The sequence below is a fragment of the Giraffa tippelskirchi genome, chromosome 6, assembly GCF_054371585.1.
Source record: "Giraffa tippelskirchi isolate mGirTip1 chromosome 6, T2T-mGirTip1v1.2.pri, whole genome shotgun sequence".
NCBI lineage: Eukaryota > Metazoa > Chordata > Mammalia > Artiodactyla > Giraffidae > Giraffa > Giraffa tippelskirchi.
Window position 1 is genome coordinate 100672607 of NC_137280.1, and position 17855 is coordinate 100690461.

General features: G+C 37.4%; 1 protein-coding gene across 1 annotated transcript in view; it reads right to left on the bottom strand.

Annotated features, from left to right (window-relative positions):
- ADAMTS19 (ADAM metallopeptidase with thrombospondin type 1 motif 19) overlaps positions 1-17855 on the bottom strand; it is a 256274-nt gene that overhangs the window by 203612 nt on the left and 34807 nt on the right. The window contains exon 3 of the mRNA XM_081501839.1: positions 1079-1244. Within this exon, the coding sequence (XP_081357965.1) occupies positions 1079-1244 (166 nt within the window). The remainder of the gene's footprint in view (positions 1-1078; positions 1245-17855) is intronic.

Here is a 17855-nt window from a genome sequence, read left to right on the forward strand (position 1 = left end):
AGGCCTCTGAAAATGTTACTTAATATCACAATTTATATACCTAAATCAACCTCAAATATCATAACCAATTTTCAAGTTGCTATCTTGGCACTAAATATGCTAATACCTAATTCTAAATCTCCAAGTCAATTTTAAAGTCTTTATACCAAAAATTCTTCAATAAATTCCTATTTCCTCAGATTCTAAATGGAACTATTTCTCATATCAGTGAATATTCAGAGATGTCTGGATTAGATGGCCAAACATTTTTACTAGGGAAACCGCTGAATGTTGGCTATGACTTTCAGGTCCTATTTATGTAATAGAAATCATTCATTTTTCCTTACCCTTCTTGCTAATGCCACATATCTCTGCCAAAGGAAGTAATAAGGAAGTGTACCAAACAGCAACCCCATTTTATTTCTGTGAAAAATTGGCAGACAAACAGAGACTAGGATTTGATGATTCGAAATGTTTGTGAGCCACTTAAACTTTAAGATATTCTAATACTGAGAATAAAATTCAAAGAAGTAAATCTTGATTCTTCTTCCTATTCCTCTATTAATACTAACCTTGAAGATGATTTTTACTTGAATCAAACAGAAGAAGAAGTAAGTAGAAGATGCTTCTGCTCAAAGTAAAGAGATTTCTATGATGTTCACATAGAAGTAAACTAAAATAAGATCATGAGCTCACAGTATTCAGTTTCAGAGGATCTGGAATTCTCTCAGTGTCATTTCTATTCCAGCTGGGTGAACAGAATCCCATGAGGAACACTTCACAACTCAAGAGGGATATAGAGTATGCAATGTATTAATATCTGAAGTTCTTCTATTTTTATATTAAAATATACTACTTCATAGAAAACAAGTCAAAAAAATATATGTAATTGTCATTAACCAAGAGAGTCCACATTAAAAAAAAAGATAAAGCAGTGGACAGATGGATAGATACAAAGAGAGGGAAGGATGGGGAAGGTAGGAAGGCAAGGAAAGAAGAAAGCGCGGGTTTGGGGGGAGGGAAGAAGGGAGGGAGGATTTATTCCAGGATTCATCTCACATTGCATATTTAATTAAACCCTTTCAGGAGAAGGCATTACCTGAAATGACACCACAGTAATGAATGTGAGGAGCGGACTTCTCTGTGACTTTTTCCTCCATGGACCTTTTCCGCCTATATACACGATGTGGGTGACCTGTTATGGCCACTGTATCATTGAGTGGTTCAATAAATATGAAGTCCTCATTGAGCTGTATAAATCCCATCTGGAATACATAACATAGAAAGATACATATGAAATATCTATTCATAAGTTAGTTTCAATTAAGTAACTTATTCAATTAAGTTACTTTCTAGGTTCTCCCACTCACACTTTATTTTCTTCCACGTATATGCATATATATTTCTAATGAAGCTATTTTAGCAACCCCACTAATAAGGTAACTGTCTTCCCATTTTATTACTTCATCTTTAGGTACTTTATTGCACTAGCATAAACTTCATATAGTTAGTCTTAGCCTGTGTGGGTGGGAGGCTAGATGCCAGCAACAGATGCACAGTAAAAATTCTGGAATGTTAAAGGCTCACTTTGGGAGACCCATGGGGTCACTTATATGTACAGCATGTACAAAAGAGCAATACAGTTTTTAATTGCATACACCACACAGTCCAACTTCTTGACAATCATTATTTAATAAAATAATTCATGTAACATACCACAATAAATGTAGGGTATATAGCATTACAATTATATAAAATACTCTTAAGCCTTCTTTTAAACATTTTTTAAAACCCTTGAACAATAAATTACAGAAAAAGGAAGCATCACTTACATAAACAAGTTTCATTTCATATAATACAATATTTTAAAGTTAGCCAGTTGTGAACATGGGGCTAAGAACTGTAAAATTCATTTATGATCAGCAAGATGAACTTATAACAAATAAGTATTCTTTTATCATATTAAAGCTAAGCCTAGTCATTTCTTCCCTTTCTTTTTTAGAATATAAAGTTAAGTTATAACTAGGAAAATATTTTACACGGAAGAAAATATGACTTGATCTTTCCAATTTTTATTATTTTAGTCTACTGTGATATATATTAATATATATAATGCATATTTGATTACTTATACTGTTAACTCATTAGTAAACAATTTTGAAGAAATAATCCCCTAGAACCTGTATTATTCATACACGATATTGTAATAATAAAGTTCTCAAATACTGTTTTGTATTAATTTTATAAAAATTATATAGTTCATTTTAATTTGTTTCACATATAATTAGCATAATATAATTATTTCTTCAGATATAGTCATTGTTCCACATTGTATATTTTTTTAAAATTTAGGCTAAAACATCTTTTCCTAAGAAAAAAAGCCTTTTTGTTTTGTTTGAATTACTAAAGTGTATTGCATCTTCTATATGGAAAGACTAAGTGACTGCCAACATGCTATCACATTTTATTTTGTACAGAACTGACACTATAAGATACCTGAAGAATAAAATCTAAAAATCCTTACCAATTTCATTTTATTGAAGTTTTCTATCACTAATGAAATTCTTAACTACTGGACCAGCAGTTCCATCGCCTCTGTGTGTCCCCTTCCCCTCTCTTCCTTCCTTCCTTCCCTGTCTCTTTCTCAGCTTCTACCGCTCCCTCTCCTGTTCACACACATGCACACATCACTTGTGGGTGGGGATAATGCAAAAAATTCCTATTCTAATGACTCTTTTAAAATATCAGGCATATATGTATTGGGGGGCATTTTTCTGTTAAGTTTAACTTCCAATGAGTTCTTTATTCTCCATACATATTTTCATTCTCTCAAATATGTAGTCAGCTTCAATTTTAATTAGACACATGAAACACATAAAATTTTCCTTAGAGTCAAATTTTATGGGAATAAGAGAGAATATCAAATATTTTTAAATTTAAATAACGATCATTAAAGATATAGTATATCTACAGATGGATCGAGGATAGAATGTGTGCTTGGTCACTCAGTCGTGTCCGACCCTTCACGACCCCGTGGACTGCAGCCCACCAGGCTCCTCTCCATGGGGACTCTCCAGGCAAGAATACTAGAGTGGATTGCCATGCCCTCCTCCAGGGAATCTTCCCAACCCGGGGACTGAATCCAAGTCTCCCGCAGTGCAGGCGGATTCTTTACCAACTGAACCACCAGGGAAGTCGGATTGAGGATAAGTGGTGTCATATTATCATCAATTGAGATTATGAAAACACAGAAATATGTTTCTCTTGTCTGAGTAAGTGTGATTCTGAGATTCAGTCGGTATCCAAAGCCACAAATAAAACTGACAGTGTAGCTAATGACTAAAATAATAACTGCTATGATGCTTAGTTTCCCTAAATCATAAATTTGTAATCTGATACATTCTTTCAACAGGTTATAAGCATGGGAAGAGTTATAATAACAAATCCTATAAAATTTAATTGCATACTATCATATAAAATTTAATAACATCAAGAACAGATTCTGGACTTAAGATTATTTGAGTTCATAACCTATTGCTACCATGTAACTATGAGAAACTTATAGTGTCTTTATACAACAGCTTCATAGGGTTCTTTGGAAGAATTTTTTTAAATCATCTTTAAGCACATGTAATGTTCCTATCATAAGGACTTCTCAGGTGGCTCAGCGGTAAAGAACCTGTCTACCAATGCAGGAGATGTGGGTTCAACTGCTGTCGCAAAGTTCCCCTGTAGAAAGGAATGGCACCTCATTCCAGTATTCTTGCCTGGAAAATTCCATGGACAGAGGAGCCTGGTGGGGTGTACTGTCCATGGTATCACAAAGAGAGTCAGACACAACTTAGTGACTAAACAGCAACAACAAAATGTTCATGTTCCAGCATAGAAGCTGATTCTGGGTAACCCTGTAATAAATGTTTGCCATAATTTTTATGTTATTCATAAGTATAATTATAATAAATATAGCAGCCAAAAATTTAAGAGTGGACTGAAGAGCTGCAAGAATCCAAAAAATTAAAATTTACTCATTTTTGTATCACCATAAAGAAAAGTGAAGTTGCTCAGCCATGTCCGACTCTTGGCAACTCTTACATCACCATATTAGCATATTAAATATTGTTGCAAGTAGGGATGGGGGAGCCTGGTGGGCTGCCTTCTATGGGGTTGCACAGTCGGACACAACTAAAGCGACTTAGCAGCAGCAGCAAGTAGATGTGTTTTATTTTTAAGTTACATTTGGAAAACTCTTCATGACACACAATTCTCTACTGTGTTAGGATTTTATCTATATATATGTTTAAAAACAAGAAGGTCACCTTGAAAAAAAAATTGTTGGAATAATTATGGTGGTGGTGGTTTAGTTGCTAAGTCGTGTCCGACTTACAACCCCATGGACCGCAGTTTGCCAGGCTCCTCTGTCCATGAGATTCTCCAGGCGAGAATACTGGAGTGGGTTGCCATTTCCTTCTGCAGAGGATCTTCCTGACCAAGGAACTGAACCCGGGTCCCCTGCATTGTAGGCAGATTCCTAACTGACTGAGCTATGAGGGAAGCTGGAATAATTACAGTGAAAATGAAAGTCGCTCAGTCATGTCTGACTCTTTGCAAGCCCATGGATATACAGTCCAGGGAATTCTCCAGGCCAGAATACTGAAGTGGCTAGCCTTGGAATAATTATAAATGATGACTAATTCATTCAATATATATTTGCTGTCTGACCCCACGTGCCAGACTCAGTTCACTCTGGGGCATATTTAGCATCAAGTATTCAGATTCTCTTCAGGCAAAGGTTTTCTACCTGAGATCAGAGTACTATCCCACGCCACAGGAAGTTCTCTAGCTTGGGTTGGCATCCATCAAGTAGGGAAGTCATGAGGTTTTCTATGTCCTCACGAAGAGGGGACCTATTCCACTAACAAAATGGATCGCCTTATCTGTGCTGTGAATGTACAAGCCATGGAAGAACATAAATCTAGATCAAAGTCTCTTTACAAGTTCTCCTATGCTTGATAACGGAAAAGGAAGTGACAACCCACTCCAGTATTCTTGCCTGGAGAATTCCACGGACAGAGGAGCCCTGCGGACTACGGTCCATGGGGTCGCCAAGAGTCGGACATGACTGAGTGACTAAAACACACATTGATGCTTAATAATGCATAATTAGACAACATTCACTTCAGCAAACATTATCCTTTTAATTTTTGTTGTTGTTGTTCAGTTGCTAAATCGTGTCTGACTCTCTGTGACTCCACAGACTGCAACACACCAGGCTTCCCTTTGCTGTCCTTCACTATCTCCCAGAGTTTGCTCCCGGAGTTTGCTCCTGAAGTTTAATTTTAGAAGGAAAGAAAATTAGTAGTGCATTAAAATGGCACAATACATTCTCCAAAATAAGTGTGAACTATGTAAGTATTTTCTCCAAGATTCCTCTTCTTAGATTTTTCAAAATGATGTTAACAATGTTCAGGTATTTCATGCAAACATTTGGAAACGAAATTAGTTAAAAGTTAACTGCCTTGTTTGTCGTTATGTGCATCTTCTCATATAATGGCATCTCTCCTATTGTATTGAATGTTATAATTTGATTTGACATTTTAGCAAACATTTCAGTGTTTTACAAATTTACCACCGCTTATTTGAAAATAAATTTCCAACCATTTCTTGTCTTACTGGTTCTGATATTTTACTATCTCTCCATTTAGATACCCCTATGTTTCTTAAAACAGCCATTTACACTAATCTCCATATAAGTGTATTATCATGGCCACCAATTCCTAATCACAACATGAAATTTGATCTGACAAATGTGCATGGATTTTTATATATTATTGCTTTAATTCACCTAATGCAAATGTTTCAGGTGTTCAAATTCAAATCAACTACAGTCTATTAAATAGATGAACAGATTCTAAAGCAGTAATGTAAACATAGGTAAAAATAACTAAAAATTTACAGTTGCTACTTTTACTAGGTTAACTACTTCACTTCCCCTACCTTAATTCCTATTCACTTAAGCAGCTGATGCACTACTAATATAATTATCTCAAGTTCTATTTTTATTTTTCCATTCTCCTTTTTGGAAATTTTCTTTATTTTCCAGGACTTCAGTTTTCTACACGAACTTTCAGTTGACTAGTTGAAGGTACATATCTAAGGGCTAAAACTGCATATGGTAAGAATCTTTAATAATATCCTATTTTTAAAAATACACAGCACATCACAAGAAGTAAATACTGTGTGTGGTAGATCATTATAATTTCAGGCTATGAGAAGACTTTGCTATCTGGAGGGATAGTAGAATTTGGATAAAAGTTACTTCTTATGATGAGAGGCATTAGCAGAAAGGCAAAGAGGATGTGGAAGCCAGGAAACTGTTTAAAAAGATGCCTGGCTTCCTACTAATCAGGTATCCTTTCAAAGAAGGGATATATGTATACATATAACTGATTCATTTTGCTGAGCAGTAGAACTAACACACAACATTGTAAAACAACTGTACTCCAATAAAAATTAATTTAAAAAATAAAGTATTACCAAAAAAAAAAAGATGTCTGACTTGAGTAGAAAGTGAAAGTGAAACTCACTCAGTCATGTCTGACTCTTTGCGACCCCATGGACTAACTACAGAGTCCATGGAATTCTCCAGGCCAGAATACTGGAGTGGGTAGCCTTTCCATTCTCCAGGAAATCTTCCCAACCCAGGAATCGAACCAGGGTCTCCTGCATTGCAGGTGGGTTCTTTACCAACTGAGCTATCAGAGAAGCTATCAGGGAAGATTTGAGTAGAGAAACAGGTAAATATAGCCCCAAAATAAGATGAACCCATATAATTGAAAACATCAAATGACAAAGTTCTTGACAGAAAAAAAAAAGTCAATGTCCTGAAGGTTTGAGGATGATTAGCTTATTATCTGACTGTAAAGTATATTAGAGAATCCCTGAGCTACTGGAAGAAGCGTAAGTGTTTGCCTTATAAACAGCAGTAAAAGAGGCTGCTGAAAGGGTTCTGGCATCAGCACACTGCTTATAACAACATTTCACACAAATGTCTTATACGCTACATGATGTGAATTCTATATAAGTTGGCTATATTTTCCAAAATATTCTCTTGTATGGTAATGTTATAGCATACACCTCATTAGGTAAATAAAATACATAGTTCAAAACATAAGCATCACATAGGGATTGACATAAATTAAAATACTGTAAGTTCATTTCATGCTTTATTCAAATGAAACAGCATTTCCAATATTACTGTAAGCAGGAGTAGTTTTTCAAGCTTTTATGTATTCTACGCATGCATGATCAGTTGCTTCAGTCATGTCCAACTCTTTCTATACATAACACATAAATCTGTAGGAAAACACACTTCTGACCCCATATCTATCTTTTTACCATATCATACTAAAACACTCTCCTGACTCGATCTTGTCAGTTTTCCCTTTATGACTGTGAGGATCAACTCTAAATGAAGATATATAAGTTATACAGTTATGATAAACTCTTGCCTGCCTCTCCATTGAAACTGCACATAAAACCACTACAGACAAATTTTACTGTGTGAACAAACTTTACATTTTAACATATTTCAGAATAACTTTTAGCTGCACAGTCACATAGAGAAGGCAACGGCAACCCACTCCAGTGTTCTTGTCTGAAGAATCCCAGAGACAGAGGAGCCTGGTGGGCTGCCGTCTATGGGGTCACACAGAGTCGGACACAACTGACGCAACTTAGCAGCAGCAGCAGCAGCACATCTTAGTACACTGCATCTGCTGGATTCTCTTCCCAGAAAAGTCACTGTTGGTATGGAAAATTATTTCTTCAAAAATTATTTCTCCAAAGTAACCACCACCTCCTCTATCCACCTTTTCCATTCTTGCACTTAGGCCCCCTTTGAATGCTGTTTGCATGACTGTCTGATGAGACCATGAGCTATTTCAGGGAGGGCTTGGGGCACAGTGCTCATCACCATGCCTTCAATGCACAGGGCCTGGTACATAGCAGGTGCTCACAGAATGTTAATTTCACGGAACATATTCTTCCCTTTTGAGAGAAGGGAAAATAGATACATTTGTTGTTCTGAGCCACACTCTACCTGTGACTCCATTTGAGGCAAAATTTCAATCTGATTTCTTCCCTCTTGGCATTTCCAGTCTTGCTTTCCTATGTGTCCAAGTTTTATCTTTAGGAAAAGTTTTCATGTGACCACATTGTTAACATCATTCCATTTACTTTCCCTGCCAAAGGGCTTCAAAAAGGATCATGAAACAACAATGGTAGAAGGAAACTTAGACTCATCCGGCCATCTGGATTTTTAAAATCAAGAAAACCAAGGCTTAGAAATCTTGTATGACTTGCCCAAAATCACACAGAGAGTTCATGGGAATGTCAAGGATAGAAGCTAAAGCCTCCCAATTTCCAAATTGATTTTAATACAGCACTGAATTTGCTCACCACCTACATTCTCTTTATATTTCCACCAGCATTCTAGCTTCCCCCACTGGACTGGAAAATTGCTCTGAGGCCACCCACCGTGTCCTTCCTTTTATTCTCCTCCCTCGGGCATTTGACCCTTGACCACCTTTCTCCTCCAAGAATATTCCATGGCTACACTTATCTTCTTCTCTAGCAACTGTTTCTGTTTCCTTAAACAGGTCCTTTTCCTTACCCACAAGGCAGGTCTTCAGTCAGCAATTGTTTCTCTCCATTTATCACTTCCAAGGAATTTATAAGTCCCCAGGGAAATGACTCCCAAATCCTCCTTCCAGATCCACTGCCGCTATTCAAGATCCTCTCTCCTTGTCTCTTACTCCTTATCTCACCTTAGATGCATTGTAATTCCCCCCAAAACTAGCACCTCCTCTTTAAGTCTGTACTTCGCTACACAACTCTTTTCTAGTTAGCCAGGCTAAAACACACTATACAGTCCTTTCCTCTTCCCTTTTCAAACTTACTTTGAAATGTTTACAAGAAAACAAGAATAGAAGAAAATAACATGCCAGTAGGCCAGATACTATATGTACATTATTTCATTTAATCAAACAGCCAGTTGGGATGACTCTGTTAATGTCATCCATTTTGCAGTTGAAAAAGTCAAGCTTCAAAAAGACTTATTGTGTCCTGAGGTGACACATGAGTGTGTGGTGAGGACAGGGTTCAAACCAAAGACCACCTGGCTTGCAGCACGTGCTGCCTCTTCTGTGAGGCTGTCTGAAAAGGCAAGACCTGCTTGGACTGTTGTTCCAAATAACTCTTGTCTTACCTGCACTGAGCGCTTGATGTCAAGCACAACATCTCACACATGGTAGATGCTCAAAATCTGATGTCAAGAGCAAGGCCAGCTGTTTCATTTGCTATTATTTTCTCCCATTCTGAGGGCTGTCTTTTCACCTTCTACTTTCCTTTGCTGTGCAAAAGCTTTTAAGTTTAATTAGGTCCCACTTTAATTTCCAAAATATACTAGCAGCTCATAAAACTCAGTATCAGAAAAACAAACAACCCAATCAAAAAGTGGGGAAAAGACCCAAACAGACATTTCTCCAGAGAAAGCATACAGATGGCTAACAAACACATGGAAAGATGCTCAACATCGCTCATTACTAGAGAAACGCAAATCAAAACTACAATGTGACAACATCTCACCCAGTCAGACTGGCCATCATCAAAAAGTCTACAAACAATAAATGCTGGAGAGGGTGTGAAGAAAAGGGAACCCTCTTGCACTTTTGGTAGGAATGTAAATTGGTACAGCCACTATGGAAGAGAGTATGGCGATTCCTTAAAAAACTAAGAATAAAACCACCATATGATCCAGCAATCCCACTCCTAGGCATATACCCCAAGGAAACCAAAATTGAAAAAGACACAAGCACCCAATGTTCATTGCAGCACTATTTACAATAGCTAGAACATGGAAACAACCTAGATGTCCATCGACAGATGAATGGATAAAGAAAAGTGAAAGTGAAACTAAAAGTCGCTCAGCCCTGTCTCTTTGTGACCTGATGGAATTCCATACAGTCCATGGAATTCTCCAGGCCAGAATACTGGAGTGGGTAGCATTTCCCTTCTCCAGGGGATCTTCCCAACCCAGGGATTGAAGCCAGGTCTCCCGCCTTGCAAAGAGATTCTTTACCAGCTGAGCCACAAGGGAACCCCAAGAATACTGGAGGGAGTAGCCTATCCCTTCTCCAGGGGATCTTCCTGACCCAGGAATTGAACTGGGATCTCCTGCATTGCAGGTGGATTCTTTACCAACTGAGCTATCAGGGAAGCCCCATGGATAAAGAAGTTGTGGTACATATACATGATGGAATATTACTCAGCCATAAAAAGAAACACATTTGAGTCAGTTCTAATGAGGTAGATGAACCTAGAGCTTATTATACAGAGTGAAGTCAGTCAGAAAGAGAAAGATAAGTATCATATACTAACACACATATACGGAATCTAGAAAAACGGTGCTGAAAATCTTATTTCCAGGGCAGCGATGGAGAAACAGACAAAGAGAACAGACTCATGGACACGGGGTGAGGAGAGGAGAGGGTGAGATGCATGGAGAGAGTAACACGGAGACTTACATTATCATACGTAACATAGATAGGCAATGGGAATTTGCTGTACGTCTCAGGGAACTCAAACAGGGGAGCTGTATCAACCTAGAGGGATGGGATAGGGAGGGAGGTTCAAGAGGGAGGGGACATATGTACACCTATGGCTGATTCATGTTGATGTCCGACAGAAAACAACAAAGTTCTGTAAAGCAATTATCCTTCGATTAAAAAATAAATTAAAGAAAAAAAGAGCAAGGACAGGCCCCATCGCTCACAAAGCAGAAGACAAAAACAGCACATTAGGCTCTGAGCTTTTATCTTGAGGTGTTTTACGTGACAGGCATGGGGGCTGCCAAAGGCACACTGGCCTTCTGAGTGCACGGAGGTTTTCATCTCCAGGCCTTCTCCAATGGTGGAAACTCAATCTCTCTCCCACGGCAATTTTGGGAGAACAAGTTCAAGGTTTTTGTTTTTCTTTCCTTCTTCCTTTCTCTCAATTCTTTTTTTTTCCTTAAAATGTTTTCTGATCATAAAAATCAGAACTTATAAATAGCAGAATATTTAAAAAATATAGTTGAAAAAAGAAAACAGTCATCTCAAATTTCATCATACAGAAGTATATATATATTAATATGTATGTATACATTTCTTTCTGGTCTATTAACATATACACATAAGTGTCTCTGTATCTGTGTGTGTGCATGTGTATACCTATACACATGTATACATATGCTAAAGTTTTATGTTATACTTTATTTTCCCATCTAAGAAAAGCTTAGTAACTATTTTGTTTAATATTGGATCGGCCCAAAAGTTTGTTTAGGTATTTCCATAATATCATACCAAAACCCCAACAGTATTAAATAGTCTTTATAAGTTAGTTTTTATTGGTTAATAGTAACTTATGTTCTAAATATATCACAATCTTATTAGCTATTCATTCACTCAATAAAATGCTTATGCGTATGAATGAACTTTGAACAGCCAGAGCTGTACAGCAGTGAACAAGACTGACAAGCCCCATCACCAACTCATACCCCAGGTGGGGAGACAATGTGTTATTTGTTCAACCAGGTCAAAGTTACACTTACAATTTCTCCATTACCATTTGTTAATAAGCTTTAAATTGATGATGTGTGCACTTATTTATGTCTGTGTTCTATTTCACAATAAAAACCAAGGGACAATATAGCTTGGAAGTATCCCACCAGCTACCTAAAGAAGAAAGCAGGAGCTGAAAGTGACCATTCAGAAAAGATGAACTAATTCTCCTCAAAGAACAAGTAAGTGAAAGACCTCAGGGGCTCAGGGGCAGCTCTGAGGAGGAAAGCCTCCTAAGAACCAATGAATATGGACTGTGACAGAGAAAGAGTGTGTCCACTTTAAGCACCCATCATAAAGCTCAGTCACACCATGTCTGACTCCATTCTCCTTCCCGTTAAAGCTTCAGTCCCAGGGGATGCAGAGGAACCCAGTGTGCTGAGCAGGAGGAGTAAGACTCTACATGGGGATAATGAGGACTCTTAACTCCACGTCCGCATTCCTCACTGCAAATAATGAGCTCTCAGGAAGCCTGAATGTGGAGAGTATGCATCTCAGAGCAATTTTCAATTTACACGAATTTGGATGGTTTGATGATTATGGGACAAATATTTTTAATTACCAGAAACTTTCTGTGACTAAATTCACAACAGGACTTCTCACAACCCAAGAGTAAACAACAACAGAAGACCAGAAAAACAAATATGAACAATCAAAAGGCAAACTACTTGTTTTATTATGATATTCCTTGCATCCTGTTTATTCAATAAACACTTATATATGTATAATATGAACTCAGGCAACAAATGTTATAAGGGGTAAGACAGTGATATGGGGATGGCCTTTCAGATGAGGTGATATCTAAGCAGAAATCTAGCGTATCAGAGATAAGTCAGGCCAAGATGCAAGGGAAAGACATTCCAAGCAAAGAGAGAAAGAAATCCTTGAGATGGGAACAAATTTAGACACTTTAAGGAAAAGCAAAACTAGTGCAGCCGGAGCTAAGTGATACATGAAAGTGAAAGTGAAGTCGCTCAGTCGTGTCCGACTCTTTGCGACCCCATGGACTGTAGCCCACCAGGCTCCTCTGTCCATGGGTTTTTCCAGGCAAGAATACTGGAGTGGGTTGCCATTTTCTTCTCCAGGGGATCTTCCCAACCCAGGGATCAAACCTAGGTCTCCCACATTGCAGGCAGACGCTTTAACCTCTGAGCCACCAGGGAAGCCCAAGTGATACATGGGAAATGATAATTAGAAAGAACACAGGGCATTAATCCATAGCAGTGTCACTTATTTGATTCATATTCAGAAATAAACCCTGATAAAATTCTACTTTTGTTTTTAGACCACCTATCTTTTCTTAGACCCTGGTTACAGATTTTATTATGGGACACCTCATGACGGCCTTCTGGGTTATGCTCTGTCAACAGTATTATTTTATCTACATGACAATTACACTTCATTTGTTAGAAGAATAGATTTTATTCTTACAATGCTTTCTCTCCTATTTTCTTGAAAACCATTGCCTTCTTCTAACTTCTCTCCAACATCTGACAGAAATATGGATTTAAAAACAATTTCAAAAATGTCCCTTTTATCAACAACATTGCAATGTCATTATAAACAACATCACAATATGATAATAAGTAGAAGCTGTTCTATGCTGAAGAAGTAAAATGGAAGTGGTAAAAACTGGTAGAGCTGAAAATGACTGCTCCATCCTAATGTTTCATTATCCAAAACTAATTGATTTTTTGGTTATTATAATGGTTACTTTCTCATTTTATAGGAGAATTTTTGCTCATATCAAGAAAAACTTGATTTTCATATACTTTTTTTATATTCCATTCACTTTAATTTAATCTCGTTAGTTATAATAATTTTTTCATTAATCCACTGGGGTGTCTATGCATTCTTAAAATAGGAAAACAACAAGCTTAGAAAAAGAGAGCAAATTCCATTTTAAATCTACTTCTAAGTTTACCAACCAGTCCAGCCAAAAGCTATTATGTTTTGCTGTATCTTTCTGGTGCTTAATAATTTTCATTACAAATGTACTGACTGAATACTCACAATACGGCAAGAGGCAAGGCACTGAGGATTCAAAGATGAAAACAGATTTAATCTCTATCTTCACAGACCTTATATTTTATGCAGAAAGGCAGGAAAAAAATGAACTATTCAGAAAAATATACTTAAGATATTATAAAGTAGGAAAAGCATCATTAAAAAAGCAAATAGGGATTTGAAAGAAATATAGCAGAGGTTAAGATGCCAGAGAGGGTACCCCAATAAAACCTATCTAAGGAAATCACATTTGAGGCAAGAACTGAAGGAGCCAGTCATAGAAAACAATGCAATTGAGAGAACAGTGGTATTGTAGGTGAAGGAGGCCATATACCAAGGCTATGACTCTGGAAAATAGGTAGGACGAACTCAATATATCAACTTTGAGTTTTATAAAAGCGTACAATTTTAAGTGATTATTTATAACCATATATATTTGTGTGTCATGTTTACATATTTTAAAAATGAGAAATAAAGAATAAACGATATGACTGTATTACTTAGCAATATAAAAGCAAAGTAAGTGTTAATACTAAAAGAAAGGCAATTTGCTCCTTAAGGACAGAAATCAAAGATGGAGAGGAAGGAGCAAGAAAATTCATTTTTTACAATGTAACTTTTATAACTTTATTGACTTTTCAAACGATGTACATGAATGGCTTAGATTACATTTTAATTTAAGAGAGGTTGAATTGGGAGGGTTCTTGCTGGGAGGTCACTGCAGTGACCAAAGCAACAAATAATGGTGGCATCAGTGTAAAGTCTATGTGAGAAATACCTATAGATATACTAGAACACAGTTAAAGATGTGATGTGGAGTCGGAAGCAGTGGTGGGAGTCACAAATAAATAACTGTAGCGGCAAATACAGAACAGAGGGGTTGGCAGGGCATGATTTATGTAGAGATCTGAAGAACATAAAACACACTTAGATGGCATTTGAAGTGTCATTGGAAGCAGCATACAGTGTATGGCATAACCTGTTACATTTGAAAGAAAGTCATTCTTCTTCTTTTTTGAAAAGCAGATTACAGGGTGACAAGAGTAGAATGAGAGAGATCAGTTTGAAGTCAGTTATAATAGTTCAAGTGCAAGATCATGATGGCTAGACCAAGAAAGCAACACATGTGGTCAAACTAAGAATGCAGACAAAAAGTAAACACATTTGAGATTAACTGTGGTTTCACACGCAAACCAGAGAGCAACCACCTCAATCTGTTAATGTTTTTCGACGTTGGTGCATAGAGGGACAATAATACAGAGAATTAAAGATGACTCCAGAGCGTCTGTCTTAGGTACTCGAGAAAGGGAGATAGATGCTTATAATTGAGATAAAAATGTCAAATACTGAGAAGAAATAGATTTTAGGGACAGATAATTAAAGTTTCTGATGGGGCTGTCTTAGGTTTGATATAACTGTGAAACACCCAAGTAGAGGAATCAAAATAGATGGCATATGGAGCTTTGTAGAGAGTTTTAACATAGAGATATGCATCTGTGTATTGCCAACATAAAGACAGTATTTCATTTCATGGTGATGAGTGATGTTATCCAGAAAGAGAATATAGAGGGAGAATGGAAGAGAGCTTAAGACCAAACCTGAGGATGCTACCACTGAGGAGAGTAACAATCAGTAAAGGACACGGAGGAGGAAAAGACTAGAAAGGTTAAAGGAAAGTAGGAGCCTGTACGGTTGACTTTTTAAAATCAGAATTAACTCTTTCTAAACAAGGCTTTGAAGAAAAGACAGGAACAAGTTCTTACTCGGTTCACTCTGAAGACGCTCTTGCCCTGTCTAACTCATAGTGTTCAGGTTAAAAATGAGTCACCCTGCACAAGATGGTCAAACACACATGTTCATGTTGCTTCTAACTTCAACAACAAAACCTGAGCCAAAGAACACTCTCCTACCTATATCAACAGGGTTCTCACAGTCAGAACAATGTGACTTTCTTCCAATGCAAATGAGAGACTTCTACATGTTCCACTTTGTTGAGTCACTGGAGTGTTTAAATGTATTAACTAACTTTGCTTGACCTGTATTTTTTTTTTAGGAAAAGGTCGTTTCCAACTTGTCACCTACCCTGGCACTTACTGAGCTGGTACACGTTCAGCTGTGCACCTCATCCTTAAAGGGTCAGTCACTGGGCGATTGTTCAGAGCCACTCACCACGGTGACGAGCACTCGCAGCGCTTAATCTCATGCAATCCCAGCCCAGTTATGTGCTTCAAGTGGAACTGAATGAAACCACTGAGAAAGCTGCACAGCTGCGATTTGGGGAAGTACTCATCACTGCCAGGTCTTACTGGTGACCTCACAATTAACAGAGATGTTGCCAACCTCCTACATCCCCCGAGAGAGTAGATACGAACTCACTTCACCATGGAAACAAGATTAGTGGAGCAAACTACTCAAGGACCATAGCACGGGTACTCAGAGACATGGAAAATGTGCTGCAACTTATTTTCCAGATTCAGTGAAAGGTCAAATAAATACAATAATTCATATGTTCAACAATATTTACTGAGCACACACTATGTCAGCCCTCGTGCTAGACGCTGGAAACACAGCAGGGTACAAAACGGTCATTTTAAAACAGACAAACTTAAGTCTCTTTTATAATAATTAAGGGGTTTACTTACTATAGATGTTAAGTCCTATTTCCCACATGCAACCCCACTGGCCAAACATGGGATCTTTTTTCCCATGTAGGACCCTTGGATAATTCAAATAGTCTCCCCCAGCCCTATTCTGATGGCATTAAGTAATATCCAAGAAATTACCTTGTTGTTTTTTTCCCTTAAAGGGAGCATTAAATATTGGACCACAAAAGTTCTTTCTCGCATGGCTTGTTTCTTTTAACTACAAGATCCTCAAACGCAAATGTCTGACTAGGGAGAGTAGGAAGAACACACTTTTCCTTTCTTCCTTTACTCTCTCTTTCATATATGTCCCATCTGTGACTAAAGAGGCTCAGGAAACTCATGTAACGTCAGGTTGATTTACTAGAGATTACCTTGGGAGGTCATATACCTGAAGAGGCGAAATAATCAGGTATAAATTGGGAAGCCCGTTGCATTCCGCACATATCAGACCACATCAAAAATATTAAGTCTGAGCATCACATTATAAATGAGAGCATATCCAAATAAGAGATTAGGGATCAGTTTGTTCCAAACCCCACCCAGAGAAGAAATCATTCAACATCACTAATACTTGATATTCTACTTACGCATTTCAATCACGAATATAACAATCACCACTCTGAACCAACCTAGGCCTCTGTTGGACAGAGATAACTCTCAGACAGATTTTTGCAGAAGGGCCAAAAGGCTTCTGCAAAGCTCCTTTAAACCATGCATCCCGATTCTGCATTCTAAGCCCCTTTTACACATTCTATACAGAAGACAAATAGTCTCACGTCCTCTCTGTATGCGCTCAGTTTCTCTAACATGTAACTCTAACGGTTATGTATTTCTGACATGAAATGGGCTCCCTACCTTTTTATATTCTTTTCATTTTACTTGGTTAACTCTTTAGTTTATAATCTCCATTCTTATGGTTGATCTTTTTTTAAAGTATGAAAGTGAATATTAAATGAAAAATGTCCTTAGCACAGAGGATGAGTTGAAATAGACTTCAAGTTACATTAAAAGCCTGGCACAGACTGGTATAGGATAATAGGATGGAAAGTGTTTCCATTTATTAATTTTATCATTATTAGGAAATACTTCAAATTTTCAGAAATATATAGGGTATAGTGTCTAGTAATCCACTCCGAGTATTTAAGATGTTAACATTTATTTGCTGTAGATCATTTCTAAAAAACCTAACAATTTATTGATTTGGTTGAAGTGGACCTGCACACCTTCCCGAGACAAATCCCTTTCTCTTACTGCTCAGAGATGGCTGCTACACTGAAGACATGCCAATCTTTTGCACTCACGTTTTAAATTTTCATTTCATGTATCTTGCTATTACAAGTGTATCAGTGAACATACTTGGACCTATTTAAAAGGGTTCATTCTGGTGGCTGAATTGAGGATAGACTAAAGAGGGAGAAAGGCTACTGACTGGTGGCTCCAGCTAGGATGGTAATGGAGTTGATCAGATTCAGGATAAATTCTGAAGGTAGAGTGAACATAAAATACAATATTTTTATGTGCAGTTTGAAAGAGAGGAATTCAGAACCACAGTATGATTTTGACCTTT